At 42.7% G+C, this 18,426-nt stretch overlaps 2 protein-coding genes across 8 annotated transcripts in view; one reads left to right on the top strand and one right to left on the bottom strand.

Moving 5' to 3' along the window:
• The first annotated feature begins 574 nt into the window (after window positions 1-574).
• Window positions 575-10,829, top strand: mfap3l (microfibril associated protein 3 like). The gene is made up of 3 exons (XM_020640316.3): window positions 575-734; window positions 2,103-2,511; window positions 9,262-10,829. The coding sequence occupies exons 2-3, from the start codon at window positions 2,190-2,192 to the stop codon at window positions 10,191-10,193; spliced, it is 1,254 nt and encodes a 417-aa protein (XP_020495972.1). The 5' UTR covers window positions 575-734; window positions 2,103-2,189; the 3' UTR covers window positions 10,194-10,829.
• A 2,351-nt stretch (window positions 10,830-13,180) lies between these two features.
• clcn3 (chloride channel 3) overlaps window positions 13,181-18,426 on the bottom strand; it is a 38,790-nt gene continuing 33,544 nt past the window's right edge. For 6 of the 7 annotated variants that reach the window (XM_020640314.3, XM_065950625.1, XM_065950627.1 and 3 more), the window contains one exon: window positions 13,181-16,390. In XM_020640314.3, the coding sequence (XP_020495970.2) occupies window positions 16,214-16,390 (177 nt within the window). In that variant the 3' untranslated portion in view covers window positions 13,181-16,213. The remainder of the gene's footprint in view (window positions 16,391-18,426) is intronic. The other variant, XM_065950626.1, reaches the window with a different exon arrangement.

Raw genomic sequence — 18,426 nt, 5'->3', positions numbered from 1 at the left:
TTTTGTCAGAGAGGCACAATCAACCCAGGACAAAAATAGAAAAGATGATCTAGCTTTAAAAAAAACCAAATGATTCTTGTTGCTTCGGAGCTGGCAGCTATCGTCATGAGTGGATGTTTAGAGTCAGCGTCAAGTGTTCAGCTCTAGAGGGTCTCACAATGTTGAGACCCACACTGAAGTAGAATGGATAGAACTGGCATTCCTTTTCATGGGTGTTGATTTGAAGTGGTGGACCAATCTATCGATTTAAGATCTGTGGTTGAGCCACAACTGTTCCACCTTTTGATTTGCATCAGTGCAGTATCATCAACATAAACGTATTGTTTTATTACCTTGCGCTTCGTTTTGGAGGGGGGGGGGGGCACGGGGGGGACCAAGCTGGCCCCTGCCTAGAACCGCCCATGCAGTCCTCAAAATGTCCCCAATGGGCCCCTCTGGAGTGTTTACAAACACATTGGTAGACATGTTATAACTATTTAATAACAGTTATCATGCTCCATATCGATGTTTCTAATATATATATTCATTTATTGATCTTAATCTGCTCTTACAGAAGCAAAGAAAGTCGTCTAGGGTTCGGGTCTAGCCTCCCAGTCCAACCTGCATGCAGACAGACCAGCTGCCTGTTTGAGGCTATACAGCGGACGAGCAGCAGCAGCAGCAGCAGGAGGATGATGGGGATGGGTTAGGGTATCAACACATCGACTCAAACACTGGAAACGACTGACCATGCTGTGAGTATGAAAGCGGACTCTTCAAAATGGAAAAACGTGACATGTTTTCTCGGTTTTAAGGTCAACAGTGAGCCGCTAACGTCGACGCCGAGCCGGCCGCTTTGCTGGACCCACAGAGGAAGCGACGGTGCTGCGGTGACTCGGGCTTAGTTAAATTCGGGGATTTAGACTCATATCCCCGCTTGTATTTCGCGTTATACGGTGCCAAAAGGTGAATGCTTTGTCGTTTAGTGGATGTAACTGTGTACACACACTTTGCAGTGACTCAATTCTTGGAAAAGGGTCCCGTGATGTAAAACCGCGGTCCAGGATTTAGCCGGGTTCCACGCCCTTGTTTTTTTCCATGTAGCGTTAAAAACTGCACTACTGGGGGGGCACTTAATCTATTTAGCAAGTAGAAAATCCGACTTATATATGCAATTTAGCACCTGTAATGTAACGACTTGTTTAATTATTCACACTAGGTGTCTCTAATGTCCTGTTAGGAGGCTTCATGTTTGGCAGAGAAGCGAACCAGGAGATAGACGCAGCCCATGCTGTGCTCCGTTATGTTGGCTTTGTGTGAGCTTTTATAACAGGCTAATTGACTAAATGTGACATTATTAAATATATTTTTCCGACGTATTTCAAGATGTAGATATGTTTTTCTTCATCATTATACTATTATATTACTGTTTTTTTTTTTTTTTTTATTATTATTATTATTATTTTTTTTAGCTGTTCGCAGGATTTTGTAGGATTTGGCTTCCCTGGGTTTTTGCTTTGAGAGCAAACAGTGGAACAAAATCACTGGTGAAAAGAAAGCAGCCATCTGTCCGGAGTTATTTGGGAGGTCGACTAAAGACTTAGGGAGATTTCGCCCCGAATAAAAGTCTATTTCAGCTCAAAGATGTCCAAACAGTCCTGCAACACCTTCAAGGAAATAAACAACCAAAGTGTTCACCTGCTTTGTTTATCACCTGATGTGATGTTTCCACAAATCTTCACATATGAAAAGATTTGTAGATGACATTCAGCAACTGTCTGCATTAAACAATTAATCCCTTTTCAAGCTGGTTCTAGGCTCTTGTTGCCCTCTGTTTTTTTTTTATTATCGTTGGTTCAATGTCTCAAATTTGGACCAACATTTTAAAAAATAAATAAATGTAAAGTTTTTAGTGTGTGATTAATTATGAGGGGCATATTTGATTTTTATTCTGATGCCGAATGCATAATAAAGAATGACTTAATCTTTAGTTGCAGCCCTGTATTCCTTATATGAGTAGTTATTCTGCAGACTCCTTATCAGTCTGTTCCAGCGGTTGAGCGTCACCAGGCTTTATTTTGTATATCTGCTTAATACATGACGTCCGCTTTCTTGTCTTTCAGTGAGCTGTTTGAAGCCTCACAGCCGAAAACCAAACTGACTTGTCCTATCAAGAGATAGCCAGTCTGCTGGATGGAGTCTCGGGAGGAATGACAGCGTCTCTTCCTGCTTTGGCGTCGCACCAACAGTCAGAGAAAATGCACCGGGCAGGTGGATACGTTTTCCTGCTCCTGGTGTCCCTTATCGCCTCTCACACCGCCGGGGCCTTATCACCTGACACAGATGGAAACAGTACAGGGAACGGCACTCTGACAGACTACGGGTTTGTCCCTGCTGCATTCACCAAAGTTAGCCAGATAATTGCCCGGGAGGGGAGCTGTGCGCTGATTGATTGCAATCTCACCGGAGAGCCGTTCCCCAGTGTTCAGTGGTTCAACTCCCATGGAGACCGCCTGGACACCGAGAGCTACGGTGAGAGATATGTTACTGTTACTTTAAACCTGGTCTCCTGTTCGTTCCTTCACTAGCCATGTACGTCACTCAATTATAATTTAATTAGCTGCAAATCTGGAGGGGTGTCAGGTTTTTTTTGTGTTTACTGTGAATAGTGGATTTCTCAATTAGAGGAAGTAAGTCTGTACAGGCTGTCCTCTCAAACACGGTGCAACAAAGACAGAACACTTCTCAGACTTTTTAAATGTGCTTAACAGCGTGAACAATATTCAAACGTATTACGTGGTATTCTTCGTGTGAAACAGCAACTCTACCTTCACAGTGTGCTGAGGGAAACTGCACTGTAACCTGATTACTGTGAGTAACAAGATGCAAAGATAGACTTCCTGATTTTGTTGTTTTGCCACTTACCCTCCCCCCCCCTGCCCCCCACAAACTACTTCCCCACAGTCAGTTTAGTCTGGATTAACATGACTCACACACAGTATTTCAAAATGTAGGGGTTTAGCTGGGAGGCCGTTTTGAAGATGTGGGTTCAGCTTATAGAAATAGCCACTTTATCCCCGCTGGAAAGAAAGGAAACAATCGAGTGTGTGTACTTGTAGATTGTTGCCCTGCTCAGTTATATTTCCAGGTGGAGTGAGCAGTATGCGTGGTGATAATTAAACTCCAACCGAAGGATGAAAGGTTCTGCATCCTACTTCATTTTATTTCTTTTCAGAGAGGCATACTTTTTTAAAGGTCACATATTATACAAAATACTCTTCACCATGTTCCTCTATCACTAATATGTGTCCATAGTCTGTCTACAAACCCCCCAACGATGAGAAAAGTCCGTCCTCTCTGTATTTTTCCTGCTCCACTTTTTAGAAAATGTGTGCTCAAACAGGCCGTTTGGAGATTTTCCCTTCGTGACATCACAAAGGGCAGTAACCCCTCCCCCAGGTGGGTGACACTCCCACAGCTAGGTGTTTGTTCTGCCCTCTGAGTCTAATTCTAACCGTAAACAATAGGACATGGAGCAAGAAAGCCAGAGCCACCTAAGCCCTTCCAGAGAGGGGGCGTGGTCAGACACAGCTCATTTACATATTTAAAGGTACAGACACAGAAACAGCCTGTTCTGAGCAGGGCTGAAATAGAGGGGTTTATAGACATGATCAAATATAATTCTTCTTTTCAGTAGGAGAAGCTTAAAGCTCAATAGAGATGTCCAATAAAGATGAAACATCTACCACTGTCAAATTAATGTGATCAAAAAAACATTTCCTGGAAAAACAATAAATAAATGGTCTCATCCCCCCCCCCCCCCAAACTAATCCAGTGTAACAAAAAACAGATGAATAACTGGCGCCTTTGACCTACTGAACATGTGTTATTATTATTTTGATAGGTTGAGTAAAAGATTTCTTATCTAGTGGGTAGAGTCTTATCTAGATTATGTAGACGATCTTCCACTTCTAGCAAAGCATGTTCGGTTGTCACAACAAAAACAGAAGTGGTTGTTGTCTGTGTACAGTCAGCAGGATGTTGTGATCGGAAAATAAAAAAGACAAGTCTGCCTGTCTGTGCTGTTTAGATGTTTGGAAAATGGGTCGGTGGTGTGTTCTTGATGATTTGGGGTTAGGGTTAGCACACAAAGACACAGTCAGTGTTTGTGGGCTTCGAGACTAAACAGTAGTCACAGGTATTTGAATGCACACCAGAAGCCCCTTCTGTGTGTGTGTGTGTGTGTGTGTGTGTGTGTGTGTGTGTGTGTGTGTGTGTGTGTGTGTGTGTGTGTGTGTGTGTGTGTGTGTGTGTGAAGCCTGTCAGCTACAGAGCTCCAATCAATCATAGCCAGTGTTTAGATTCTACTCTATGTCTGATCGGACAAAAAGGTACAGTTTCAATGTTCTGTACAGGAAGTCAACCCACCTAGACTGGGTTTTAAACATTTAAAAGTAAGTGTCTGTCGGAGCTTGAATACCATCCCGTCCTGTCGATTAGTTGAAATAGTCTCCACCTGGATATGTTTGACTACCACAAGAAAATAAAGATGCTATTAGTACAGCAGCAGGGAATCGCAGGGTAACTCACAATATGATACGGGTTGCCCATGATTTTTTAGGGGGGAGGGGGGGGGGGGGGGACTGCCTGGCATAATCCCCAATACTCAATAATCACATTTCAGGTAGTATCGTAAGCGTACACAGATGTCATAGCATGCAGCTTATAGTTAAGAGTTTTCATGGATACTCGATCGATGTGATGGAAGTGTAAACTGCAGGGTTGAAACTTCCGTTCCTTCAAGTGTTTCACTAAGAGGATTCTGACGGCCTTGAGTTCCTGGGGAGCAATTTCTTCTTGATTAATGCAAATGTCGTCTGGTAGCAGTACTTAAGTTCTCTCATTTAGAGTCACACTCATTCACAGAGTCTAGTCGTGTGCTTGTGATTTCCATTCTCGTCCACCGTGTCTGAATATGAGGAATGTAGAGTGAAGAATTTTGTTGTTGAGCCGACCTGTTAAAACCTGCACGCAGAGAACAGGCAGCTTTGTTTTTATGACCCAAAAACCTCAGAAGAGTGTTTGAAGGAGCATCACAGAGCGCCCCCCCCCCCCCCCAGAAACATGACTACAATTGGGAGGGTAGACTTTCACCACAGTTAGCAGTAGTTCTCTGTGTAGTAAGACAGGGCCGGTGTTACTATCACTGCTTTCTTCCGCCTGCTCTTTTGCTGTAGTATTGGGCAGCACATCAGTTTTTTCATCACATGACTCGGTTTAGGAGGTAAAATTAGAAAAATGTTGCTCTGACATGAAAAGGCGGATGGGCGAGGAATTTATTGTCTGCCAGGCTTCGTCGTTTCCTGACCGCCCATTCATCTCCTCCAGAGGATGCACACTGAACTCAAGTGTAGGAGGCAGCAGACGTGTTATTTTAAATTCTCTGCTCGACTTAAGACGAGAGTTTTACGTGTGAAGATCGTCCATTTTGCCCTTAAAGGGGGCAGCTCGACACACAGCATTAAGGATTCTATTTATTTAATACGCTGTACTTGTTGAAATGAAATAGAGTAGAATCGTTTTTTTCATCCTTTGAAGAAATACATGAAGTCCTACCCACCAGCTCTAAGACGGAGTGAAAACCTTTGAGAATCAAAAGTGAAACCTTTGTAAACCTTAAGGAAGCGTTAAGTGAAGCTAATCAGCTGCTGGCTTTCACTTTGCTGTTTCCGTCTTCTTATCTAACTCTCCTCCAGAAAGCAAAGAAGTGTCACACTATTTCTTTGAACTGTGCAAAGAGCCGTGACGTTGACCGTTTCAATCCATCAGCCAGTCGGTCGTAAACTTGTAAAAGGTCGATAAACAAAACAAAACAACCAGAGGGGACGAGCTGCAGTGCTTAATGTCTTACTCACTGAGGAGCAGTTATTGTTGCTTGTTTTGATAAATTGAAGTTATTCAACTGGTTTACAAAGTGAATGGAAACACTGCAGGGTAAGACCCATGGGGAGCTGTCGGAAACAATATGTAGGAAAAGAACGAGTAAATCCTGTGGGTGCCTGAGCTCTCGGAGCAGCTTCAGAATCTGATGCTGTGACTTTACTGCGGCTGCCAGCTGAGATAGTCGTGTACTACTGGTTTAACTCAACCTTTAAGAATACTTAACTACACAATCATGTTTGGTCAAATAGTAAAATGATAACTCATGACAGTAGAAAATAATTCAGTTTCTTGTATGAACATCTCTTGAAATCATGTTAGGACAGTCCATGTCTGACTCAACAGCTCTAACATGTAAATAAAAGCTTGTTCTTTTGAATACGCAAACCTCAGCATGCAGAGCAGTCACGCCACATGTTTCAATATTGAAGGCACGGCAGGGACGTTAAAGTCGCTGCTGCTGCTGCTTTACAGCCGGCTTTCACCCGGACAGATTAAAACCAGGTCTCCTTTAAAAGCATCGACTCCTCGGTCACAGCAACACAACACACATCCTGCTGGAACATACTGAATAGAAAAGTGGTGAACGGCTGAGAGAGAGGCCCAGATGGTGGCTCAGATACGAGACCACAGCTGCAGCTTTCAGGACGTGCAGTGACAAATAGCTGCAAGTCCTTTTTTTTTTTTTTCTCTTCATAATTTTATAAATCTGTGAGTCAAGACTGCTGTCACACTCTATAAAATAGAAATAGAGCAGCGTAGAAGTAAAACCTGAGTAAGCAAGTTCCTGTTGGAGAGCAGCAGCAGACGGGGGGGGGGAGGGGGAGGGGGGGGGCTGCAGTGATGCTGCAGAACAGTCTGGATTCAGGCAGCACACAGGCTGGAGCAGTAAGAGGATTGTCAGGGTTTAGAGTTTGACCTCAGAGGCAGTCGGTGGTCAAACTGAGAATTGAATGTGTTATGATGTGTCAGTGAATAACATGTTTACAGCAGGCCAGAGAAGTCTTCACTTTCTCCCTTTATAGCTGCAGTGTGTGTGAACTCTGTCCACAAAGATTTGAAGAATGAATTTATAAGGGAAACCATCAAGTCAAACTATTTAGCTTTCACTTCCATCTATTCGTAAGCTTCAGTTATTAATTATGATATGGTTGAATCCCCCTGAGTAATTGTTGACCAATGAAAACACTGTAAAATGACATGACAGCATCATGCAGGTAGTAAACAGGAAGTTAAACTAAATGTAAGATACAAACTTAGAAAACAAACACAGGGCGCTGCAAACTGTTTCCTTATTCTTCTTTCAATTAGAGATTTCTCAACATCCTTTTTGTCTATCTCAGCACTATTCACAATAGCTAGACGCATGTAGATACTGAGACTGATACTAGAGATGGCACACATCCTGGATGTCGGTCCAATCCTGACTCAAGATGGCTAGATAGGTTTGACCGATCCATGTTGCTAATCAATCTATACAACCCATTTCTATGTTATTCTGTGTTAACGGCAAGAAATACCGGTAGACCTGTGCATTTTGCTGATGTATTTCACGCTCGTTACACCAACAACTTGTAGGACTACGAGCTATTTCTGCACAGCTCGTGTTTGGAGGGCGACAACTTCAGACAAGTCAAGTTTATTTGTGTTGCACGGTTAAGACAGCCTCAGCTGACCAAAGTGCATAAAAACAACAACAACAACAACAACAACAAAGAAAGAGAAGAAGTCAGACGAAATGAAACGAAGCTTTCCCTCAGGATGTTTTGAAAGACACATTTGAGACCATGGTTGATTAATCATTTCTAAAGACAAAGTTAATGGATGTGATGAGCCTCACTGTGGGGTTCACTGTGACACCAGAGGGTGAGTGATGCAAGCTGTTCACAGACCGTGGGGTCAGTTTGTGTGTATTAAGTTCTTTTACATAGTTAAGAAAAACCTGATGGACAAATGGTTTCCAGTCTCGGGTTACTAATTTAAACCCGGTATCAGATTGGATCTGAATCAGCAGATACCCATAGCCCAGGTACTGGATCGGTTCGGTTCGGTTCTGACGGGCCGGGCCGTTAAAATGTTTCCAGTGTTAAGTATTTTAGGCGAATTTTACAGAACAGCAAGGGATTAAGAAAGAGAGCTACTTTTTTTCATTTTAAAACTATTTATTTGACTTTGAAGCGAAACAAATTCAGGTGCTCTCCTTTCAGCCTATTGCAAAGGTCAGGTTTGATTTGAACATGAAGTAAACTACAATTAGCTCAATGAATGTCAACAAAAATAAAAGTCATATTTCTCTTTTAGTTACGATTATTGCTCCTCTCTTATTCTTTAATGTTCAGTATTGTAAATATTTAGAGTATTAACAACAGCTCAAACGATTTAAGAACACTTCCAAAGACATCAAACGTCACACTGAAGGTTCAGACGTGTTTCATGTAATAAGAACAGTGAGGGTGAAGTGCACACAGAGGAGCACTCAGTTAGTTAACAGACAACAGCCTGTTATGTAGTTCACATACTTCACTGGTTAACATGGAAACTGTGGAGCAAATGATCAATTTCACTTCTTGTTTCTTGTCCGTCCACTTATATGCGTAATGGCACGTTCCCCGACTCTCGCTCACCCGTATAGCTCTCTCTCTCCCTCTCACGTTCGTGGACCCACAGTTATGTTTTGACATAATGAGGGAGAGAGGCTTTCGGGAAAAAAAGGGCGTTTGCAGTCGTTAATATACCTGGACGAGTGGGAAACACTGAGCAGTGCATGTTTTCCATCAGAAACTGGTATGTAGTGAGACGCTGCTTGAGTCATGACTGCAGCCTGGATGATCTATAGACTGTCACTGTATTGTCCCGGTTCTCCCGATTAGCCACTCCGGGCCTGGCTGCTCCTCACTGCTCGCCGTGCTTAAAGTAATGCTGTTGTCAGCGTCGCCAAACTTAAGCGTGTGGTGATTGGCTATTAACTCACTTGGCAGGCCGGGTTTCCTCATCCCTGTGCGCTGACTCACAGGCACACACAGACACACACAGACACACACAGACGGAGCCAATTTAGAGAGAAATACAATGTGCGGAAACTAGTTAAACGCCAAACCGTTAAAACCGTTAAAACCGCAATTCACAAGTCAGTATTGAACCGTGGATGCCGTACCGAACGGTTCAATATCTTATTGAGAATTGTTGCATGCCTAATGCTAACTAGCTTTGACTAACAACATTCATGAAAGTTTTCTGTTGTTTAAAGGGGGCGGGGGGTTAACTGGTGTTCTTGCCTGATGCTTCATTGTAGAATCTTTATCAATGACTTGTCTCTCTCTCTCTCTCTCTCTCTCTCTCCAGAGGGGAAGTGGTGGCTGCTGGACGGCGGCATCCTTAACATCACCAGCATCGAGTTTGCAGATCGAGGGAAATACACCTGCATGGCGTCCAACGCTCACGGCAGCTCAAACTGCACGGTGACGCTGCGCGTGGTGTTAAACAAAGGGGACATGGGCGTGTACTACATGGTGGTGTGTCTGGTCACCTTCACCATCATCATGGCGCTGAACATCACGCGCCTCTGCATGATGAGCAGCCACCTGAAGAAGACGGAGAAAGCCATCAACGAGTTCTTCCGCACCGAGGGCGCCGAGAAGCTGCAGAAGGCGTTCGAGATCGCCAAGCGGATCCCCATCATCACATCGGCCAAGACGCTGGAGCTCGCCAAGGTGACGCAGTTCAAGACCATGGAGTTTGCGCGCTACATCGAGGAGCTGGCCCGCAGCATCCCGCTGCCGCCGCTCATCATGAACTGCCGCACGTTCATGGAGGAGATCCTGGAGGTGGTGGGCGTGGAGGAGATGAGGCACACGTTCGTCAGACAGGCGCCCGAGGGGTGTCAGGATACGGACGGCACGGTCGCCTCTATTCGGGCAAGAGACGTCTTCACCATCCTGCAGGAGAGGGAGAGGGGGCGAGAGAGGGAGAGGCAGCGGAGCGAATCCCCCACCGCCGACTCCGACAACTCCTCCGTGCACGAGCAGCCGCAGCACATCGCCATCCAGGTGTCGGTGCACCCGCAGCTCTCCGTCGACGGCTACTGCAGCATCGAAGCCCCGCCTCCGCCGGAGGCCCCGCCCTGCTCGCCGCCCCCGTCCTCCACGCCGCCGCTCTCCCCCGCGCACCACGAGGAGCCGGCGGCGGAGGAGAAGGAGGAGGAAGTGGAGGACAAAGACGAGGCCGCGGCAGAAGAGACCCCTCCCTGCCAGGTGTTTTACGAGAGCCACGTGTGACGAAACAAACGAACCCTGGAGGAATGAAGCGTTCAGCTGCTATGCATTTCCACTTGAAGACGAAAAAGAGGTCAAGACATTTTTAATTTCACTTCCTTTGAGAGAAACAATCACCTATTATTTATCTTTTAGGATAGGAACAATCTTAAACATGTTCTAAGAATACATTTTTAGACACTTGAGCGTTTTCCTCACTCTGGACTTTCATGCTTGAATGTACACGGGAGGGGTAATCAATATTATTATTCATGTAATAAGCAGTGAATTGTAAAGGGACATTTCCTGTGTGGAGATTTTCATAGCTCGGACTTTCATTTTAAGAATTAGGCACCTCACTCTCGAGGGCGGCGACGATTTTTTCCAGTTTTTTAAGTTTCCTTCCAGAGATCGGATTTTTACCACCACACCCCCAAAAAAAACCTGCCTCGAGTTTTCTTTAAACGGCCCCTTCAACTTCTCACATCCAGCTTCTGCTCCAGCCAATCCGCCGGGATTGTAAAATGTTGTGCTCATCTGTAGATGCATGCTGGACTGACAAAAAAAAACAAAAAAACAAAAAAGATCTGAGAGTTTGGTCAACCTTTCATGATTGTACGGCCTGTTACATTCTACAAAGAAAACTAAAGAGAAAACATGTGTGCTGTATACTTCCTGATTGGATCAAACACCTCTGGTTAGAGTTTTTGTCTGTTTCCTTTTGGAATCTTTTTAAGAGTATTATTATTGTTATTATTATTATTATCACCCATAGTAGTGTGATTTCTAAGCTAGTTTAAGCTGTCTATGAAATAGAGAAGAGTTGCTTTTTTTCCCCCTCTGCCGCCATTTGCAGTCGTTAGGTTTTTTCATTTTAACTCCCGACCTGATCTTAGCATCGTCTGTCTTGTGCAGAGGCTTTGCAAGTAAAGTCGTGTCTCTGCTGCATGTGAGAGAGGACGGTGGAGGGAGACGTCTGACATCTTTCTCTGGGACTTAAAAAAAAAGGACTCTTGTCTTTCTTCCTTTTCGCTTGGCTAACGCTCCAGTGTGAGTGGAGGATTAACTGGATGCTGTTCTGCTTCTGCTGGTGCTCTTGAGATGCCTCTTTTTGGTAGTGTAATAAAATGGAAGTGCTGTGTATAAAGACATCAAAAAAAAAAAAAAAAACGTTCTCACGCTTTGGTCTTTTTGTTTCACAACCCTGGTCAGGACTCTTGGCTGTTACTTGTTTTAGACTAACTCTAATACGACTAACACTACTTCATTTATCCTTTTCCTTTTGAGGTTTAACTTAAGAAACTATCTTGCTCTAACATAATTCTTGTTCGTGGTTCTATTTGGTATTGATGAACATGTTTCCATGTTTAAAATGATAGTTTCTTTGGCATTATTTTGGAAAATTTAAGCTATTTACATGAAATTTAAATTCCACCAGCTGTACAAACTGATTCATAAAACCTTTTTTAAATGTTTTTTACATCCAGAGAAAAGCTCCAAATAATAAAATCATGTGTCATATATTTGAAACAAAACAACTATTACATCCATGTTGAATATTAGAGAGTATTTTTTTGGATTACAGCTTTAACAACATGATCTGTCTTGAGTATATTTTGGTGTTTTTCACGATAAGGAAAACAGGCTGATGAGAGACAGAAGGTGAATAAAAATAATGAAAGTGTCGGGTTGTCGAGGGACGACAGCATGAATGATAGATGTCCTGTAACAGTACACTGACAGACTGAATGGACTACTTCTAAACTCTGAACACTAAAGAGACGTCACACAAAGGCCGCTCTGTTTGGGAAGCGTCGAGAAACTCGGCCTGAAAATCTCTCCTAGTCCACTCCACTCCCACCCCCGGGTGCCCACAGTTAGGCCACTGTTATGATGATGATGATGTACACAGACGCTGCACTGTTGAGCACAGAGACCACTCAGAGAGAGGCAGCGCTGAGAACACAAGGAGCACAAAAGGTGTTGTGTAGTCAGGACTTTCTGTCTTGTGTTTTCATTTTTCATATCTCACATCACAGGAATGCGGTTACTTTTTACATCGGCTGATTTACTGTGACATTTAGTCTTTTCTTCCTCAATGTGAAGATTTCCCTCTTCAAACAGGATGTAAGTGATGTGGACAACACAATGAACTAGCAGCAATGGAATGGGAAACAAGTGAAAAAAAAGACAGCCGGTCCCGACCAGTATACATATATTTGGGGCTGATACCGACATCGATATTAGGGAGAGGAAAAAATCAGACGCCGATATGTGAGGAGATATCTCGAAATATATGCACATTTATTGCATTGATCCCTCAAGTGCAGTTATCAAACACTTGTGGAAAAGATGTATGAGATGGTCACTCAACTGGAGAGTAACTGAGCATGCACTTGACACTCTGGAGGGTGATGATGTTTGTTGTAATCCACATAGCGCCCTCTGCTGGTGAAAGAGAGCTGCTAGTGTAATACAAAGAAATCAAATGAAATGCTATTTGACTGGTGAATAAATCGAGTAATTTCAGAGCATTACTGTGATCAAATTAGCCGATACCGATAGTCACTGGATAAGATATTATCGGCTGGTCGATTAATCGTCTTAAAGTCTAAAAGGCAGAAGTCGTGTTCTCAGACGTGCAAGTGTAAAGGTTTTCATTGTATAGGGAAACTTTTGGGGTCATTGAATTACACATTATTGTGCTATTTTTTTTTAGACATTTGAAATGTGAAAATGTTCCATATTATAGCTGAAAGATGAAGACTTTGGTTTGAGAGAAAAGCAGAATCATTGACTGGCTGTTTAGTTGAGGAACTTCCAAGAGGCAGATTTGAACATGTCAAAATAACATTAGCACATTCCCAAATGTGCTTGTTTTGATAAGTCTCTAATAAATGTTTATTGTGGTGTATTAAAAGGAGACAACCTGTAGTAGCGTCTAAGTCAAAATGAGTAAAAGTCAAAGAATCCAGAAAGCTGTGGAGAAATGAAACACCACGACCCCGCTGTGCAACTCGAATCTTTTTCTCTTTTTAATTAAAACAAAATTTAATCTTTACATATTTTGTTTTTAAATGTACAATCAAACAATCATGTAATCATACGTAAAAGTTCTTCGTAATAATGCACAACTCTATCGACACTAGCCATAAATAAAAAACAAAAACATCAAGATCAGTATGAAACAAAATGTTAGGCAACATCACTGTTAACACAGACGACGCCCTGCAGGAGCAGTCACTGCAACGATACAAGTACACAGGATGAACCCGACCTCACTCTCTCACACACACACACACACACACACACACACACTGCCACCACTCAACAGGTAAGGTGCTATTGTTTTTCTACGGTCTATCAGTCATTTCTTTCCCCTTCCTCTTGCTCTTAAAGGACCAAAACGTTGATGTTATTGGGGGCAGAGAGCGGGAGGTGAGAGGGAGTTTCAAGTCTTCCTTATTTTTGTATTTCTGGATTAAAAAAAACCTCAATAATAATAATTACTAGTAAGAATTATGCTAGGTACTTAGAAGAATTAAGACGTGATATCAGTTGTTTTTTTTTCAGTGTTATGACGTCATTAACAGCTCACAACTGTTCAATAAACATTTACTAGACATCTTAGCATGAGAACCTGACTACTCTGTGAGCTCATGTTTTAGTTTTAGCGAGGTGTCTTTTATGACCCACAGTTCAGCGACTATCTCACATGAGATGGGTTTAAGATCACAGATTTCTCTGTATGTAAAAAGTTCTGAATTTAGAAATCAAGTCACTTAGAACAACCGAGACTGTATTTCACTTTATTCACAACAAGTTAGTGTCGGCTACTTCAATATTTCATACCAGGCGGCAACCTGCGGTGTCGAACAATGAAGCCAATGCTGAAGTGAAAAAGCTCGCAGTTCCTCCTGTCACCACTTGAGGCTGGCTGCAGAAGCTCTGGAAGTCACATACACACCCATTCAAAAAATGCCCATACGTTTTACAGCAGAAATACAGCAGGCTCATTTCTCTATCGGCACACTTCACAGGGAGTGAATTCTTTAACAATTGATCTGTTTTGATGATGAAACAAATAATTATTCATAGAAAAGGGCGTGGCTGATCTTCCTGAGGGGCTGGTGTGCTGTTTGTCAGGAGGCTTAGGGCTCAGCTCCAGCTCTGTTACTATGTTTGAGACATCATATCCAATATGGCAACGGCCATCAATGAGCTTCAAAGTCCACATCAGAGAACAACTGGTGATGTCACTGACGTCCATGTTTTATAACTGGAACAGGAACTCGCTAACTAGCCTTGAAGCGAATTGCTATTTCACTTTATTATCCCGTCTTTGGGAAATACAACTCCGCAAGAAAACGAGGTCCACTTCCAGTTATTTCAAAAAGTCTGAACTCTCCATCATTATCAGTGTATTCAGAACTGATTGTTGTCTCTACTAAACCTTCAGTGGAGATCGTTTTTCAATACGTTTGTGTTACGGACCAGTTGTGGAACTAAACAAGAGATGTTCATTGTGATTATTTGTCCATGACTTAATACAATCAGACATTTTTAAATGTTTGAAGTAATAGTTGGCTTCAATTTCATTTTTTAATTCAAGGTGTGTTCGTTTTGAAATGTTGTGTTCTTGCCTTTATCTTTGTGTTTATCATTTTCCTGCTTCAAAGATGGATGGAGTGTTAAACAGTGTGTGAAAGGGTTTACAGCAGAGATCATATTATATTATATATAACATTATTATTCCAAAAGATTTCAGAACATAAAGAAAAACACCATCAGATCACTTTGAACTTTGAAGATTTCCAGTTATTTTGAGAAAAAAATGAAATGTAATACATTTATTTTAAAGTAACGACAAACACAAAGTTAACAGTTTTTCCTTATTTCAAGTACACACTACCTTCTTTCTCTATGAATGAACTGACGGCAGTGACGCACACACACACGCTCACACACACACACACACGCTCACACACACGCTCACACACACACACGCTCACACACACACGCGCACAGCTCAAGCTGGCTCAGAAATGAAAACACACTCTCACTCAGGTCGTACATTTCCCCACATTTTCAATCTGAAAGGGTTCAGAAGATGTTTGTTTTTTTAAATTCAGTACCCATCTATGTCTCTACTTCCCTCTTACACACACACACACACACACACACACACACACACACACACACACACACACACACACGTTACAGCCATTTCATTTAGACTAACGTGTGCCATGCGGTCATGAGACGCTGCAGCCTTTTTTTTTTTGTAGAGTAGCAGTTGCACTTCCTCTCAGTTGCCATGGTAACCTGGCTGGAATGTAGTAACGCGAGACACACACACACACACACACACACACACACACACACACACACACACACACACACACACACACACACACACACACACACACACACACACACACACACACACACACACACACACACACACACACACACCACAGGTAAACAATGTATTTCTCTGCAGGACGGACGGGTCTGGTGCGTGTCTGTGTGCTGGGGTTTTTTTTTTTTGTGGGTTTAAAGAAAGTTTTTCTTGTAAGCGAAGCCTGGAAGTTTAAGGTCCCTCATCGCGTCCTTCATCAGCGTTTCATTCTGACCTTTGACCCCCCCCCCCCCCCCACCCCATCCCCAGCCAGGTGATGTCTACCATGACCTCAGCGGAGAGAGCAGACATAGGGCGAGGCACATGAAGAGTGCAAAAGTGTGTGTGTGTCTGTACAGATTGTGTGTGTGTGTTGAGAGAGAGCATGCATGTTCGAGGATTCAGTGAGTGCAAAAGTGTATTTTGTGTGATTTTTTTCGAGTGTGTGTGTGTGTGTTTAGGTAAAAAGTGCATTCCTCATGTGTGTGACCCCCCCTGGGTGTCCTCAGCAGCCAGAATGATAATAAAGTGTTGGTTTTTTTTATCAAGTCTTTCCGTCTCACGGCAGGTAAGTCTCTCAGTCGGCAAGGTTCAGGGTCTACAAAGCTTCAAACTAAAAGAAAAAAAAAAAAAGGTCCGAGTGTCAGAGGTCGGAGCCGTCCAGGAGGCACACCACCTCGTCCTCCTCTTCATCGTGACCTCCCCCCCGGCCATCCTGGAAGGAGCGGATCAGTTGAACATGATGGACTCGGGGTCTTTGTTTGCCATTTGAGCCATGTGACGGAGGATGTCTTTTTTTGTGATAATACCAAGAAGCCGCCTGCAGGGGGAGACAAAGAGGAGGGAAGAAAGGGAGAGAGACAGAAGAGGTTTAGATGAGTGAGGAGGGGGCTGCTGGAGCAGAGAGAGATAACAAGTTGCGTGTTTTCGCTGGCAGGTTCAGTTTGAAGTCATGATTTATCTGATTGGAGACTTTATTCTAAATTCAAAGTGCATGAATTTGGTTTTTTTTTTGTTTGTTTGATAAATAATTAAAAAGAATGGATGTTGATTGACGAGCCAACAAAAACAGAAGTCCCTGAGGAAGAAAAAGTCAGCAGGAGGAGAAGAAGGAGCAACCAGAGCAGAAAAAAGGGGAAAAAAAAGAGAAGCAGATCTGAAACAGCACCCGACTACCAGGAAGCAGGGTGTCATTTCAGGCTCTGCGCCCGGTTGCTTTGAGTTATCTCTACAAAATGAGCCATGAGAAGGAAAAAAAACTGGATCCTACAAGGAAGGAGACGTGGAGAAGAAGAAGTGAAGAAACATCAGAACCTCGAAGGAAGAAGAGAGGACGTCCTCCTCATCACAGGAGTCAGAAACCATGTATGAAGATTTAAGACTCTTTTATTTTGAAAGGATGACCTCATTTGATTCATTATTATAAATCAGAACTTCTCAATCTCTTTTCTCCTTCTGTTTATTTATTTTGCAGTAAACATACCTGACAATACAAACTTGTATTAAAGTCTATTTTTCGAAAACAGAAACTGAACCTCGTACTGTCTCATAATTTCTTCAACAAGCTCCTACATATTTATTAGTCTTTGATTCTTTTCCTCTTCAGTTCATTTGTAGTTTATTGTGAATAAAGTTCTTTGACTTCTGGATGAATAAAGTTACGGCTCTCTTGGGAGAAACCAAACGGTAAATGTTGCTGTGTCATGTAGCATCTTAGCATTAGCCTAGCTGTGTTTTGAAAGGGTTAAAGTTCTAAAAATAATATAAGACAGTTTATTTGTTTTGCAATACTACAACACTTATGATACTTAAAGCATTACAAGACAGTTCAAGAGAAAATGTTTGAACTGGCTTTGCATTTTATGTCTTTTATATGTTTGTTTCTAACCATTAAGAAACTGTTTTAAAGGAGCTGTGATGTAATGATTATTCTTTTTATCACAACATAGCAGAGTGAGGTTAGAAATATTAGAACTAATGAATTGTGTGATTTATGACACCTGCTCATATGAACTACAAAGCTGTCCTATATTAGTTCATAACTGTAGTATTGTTTTTTCTCTTTAGCAGAATGTTGCCCTTGTTGCACTTTTAAACAATCTTAAACTTTTCTTCTTTGTAAAACCATTAAAACATGATCAACTCCCCCCCCCCTTTGTTTTTAGACATTTCTGACTCCTGTGAAAAAGCCTCCTCCTCCTCTTCTTTAAAGAATACTCATGACTGGATCAGACTTTTTATCAAGCTGTGAAATATTCACAGTTTTCCTGCTGACTCAAGAACACATCACAAACTAAATGTTCTTGATTCTGTCATTTTGAAATCTCAGAAACAAAGTCCAAGTGTTGATATTTTGAGACGCGTGCTCTTCAAATCAGCCATGAGTGTTTGTCTGAGGTCGGGTGAAGAGAAGCATCAGAGGACTAATGGAGAGCTACAGAGAGGAGAGCAGAGCTGGGTGCCTGGGTTAGATGTTCAGCTTCATTTGAATCCTGGAGAGGTGGAGAACATGTGACCAGAGTGAGTGAAAGAAACATGTGAAGCCAGGTGTGAGGAGTCGGGGGGGGGGGGGGGGGGGGTAGGTCAGAACTACAGCTACAGAGCAGCAGGAGACGTCACAGATCAGATCCTGAATCCCCGACAGCCGAGCTGACTGACCTACAACTTGTCTTCTTCATTCTGAAACCAGTGAAATAAAAAAAGACAAAGTTGTGGAGACTCGGAGGACCAGGTAGCCTTGATCTGGAGGTGGGAGGAGTCAGGGGGGAGGGGCTACTGTAAGACAGCTGTGTCCCGCTCTGTTCCACATTTAAAAAAAAAATCAACATATTGAAGACTTCTTATAAATGTCAACTA

This window comes from Labrus bergylta, chromosome 22 (genome assembly GCF_963930695.1).
Source record: "Labrus bergylta chromosome 22, fLabBer1.1, whole genome shotgun sequence".
Classification (NCBI taxonomy): Eukaryota; Metazoa; Chordata; class Actinopteri; order Labriformes; family Labridae; genus Labrus; species Labrus bergylta.
The sequence above is the reverse complement of the archived record's forward strand: the minus strand, read 5'-3'. Positions and strand labels throughout refer to the sequence as shown.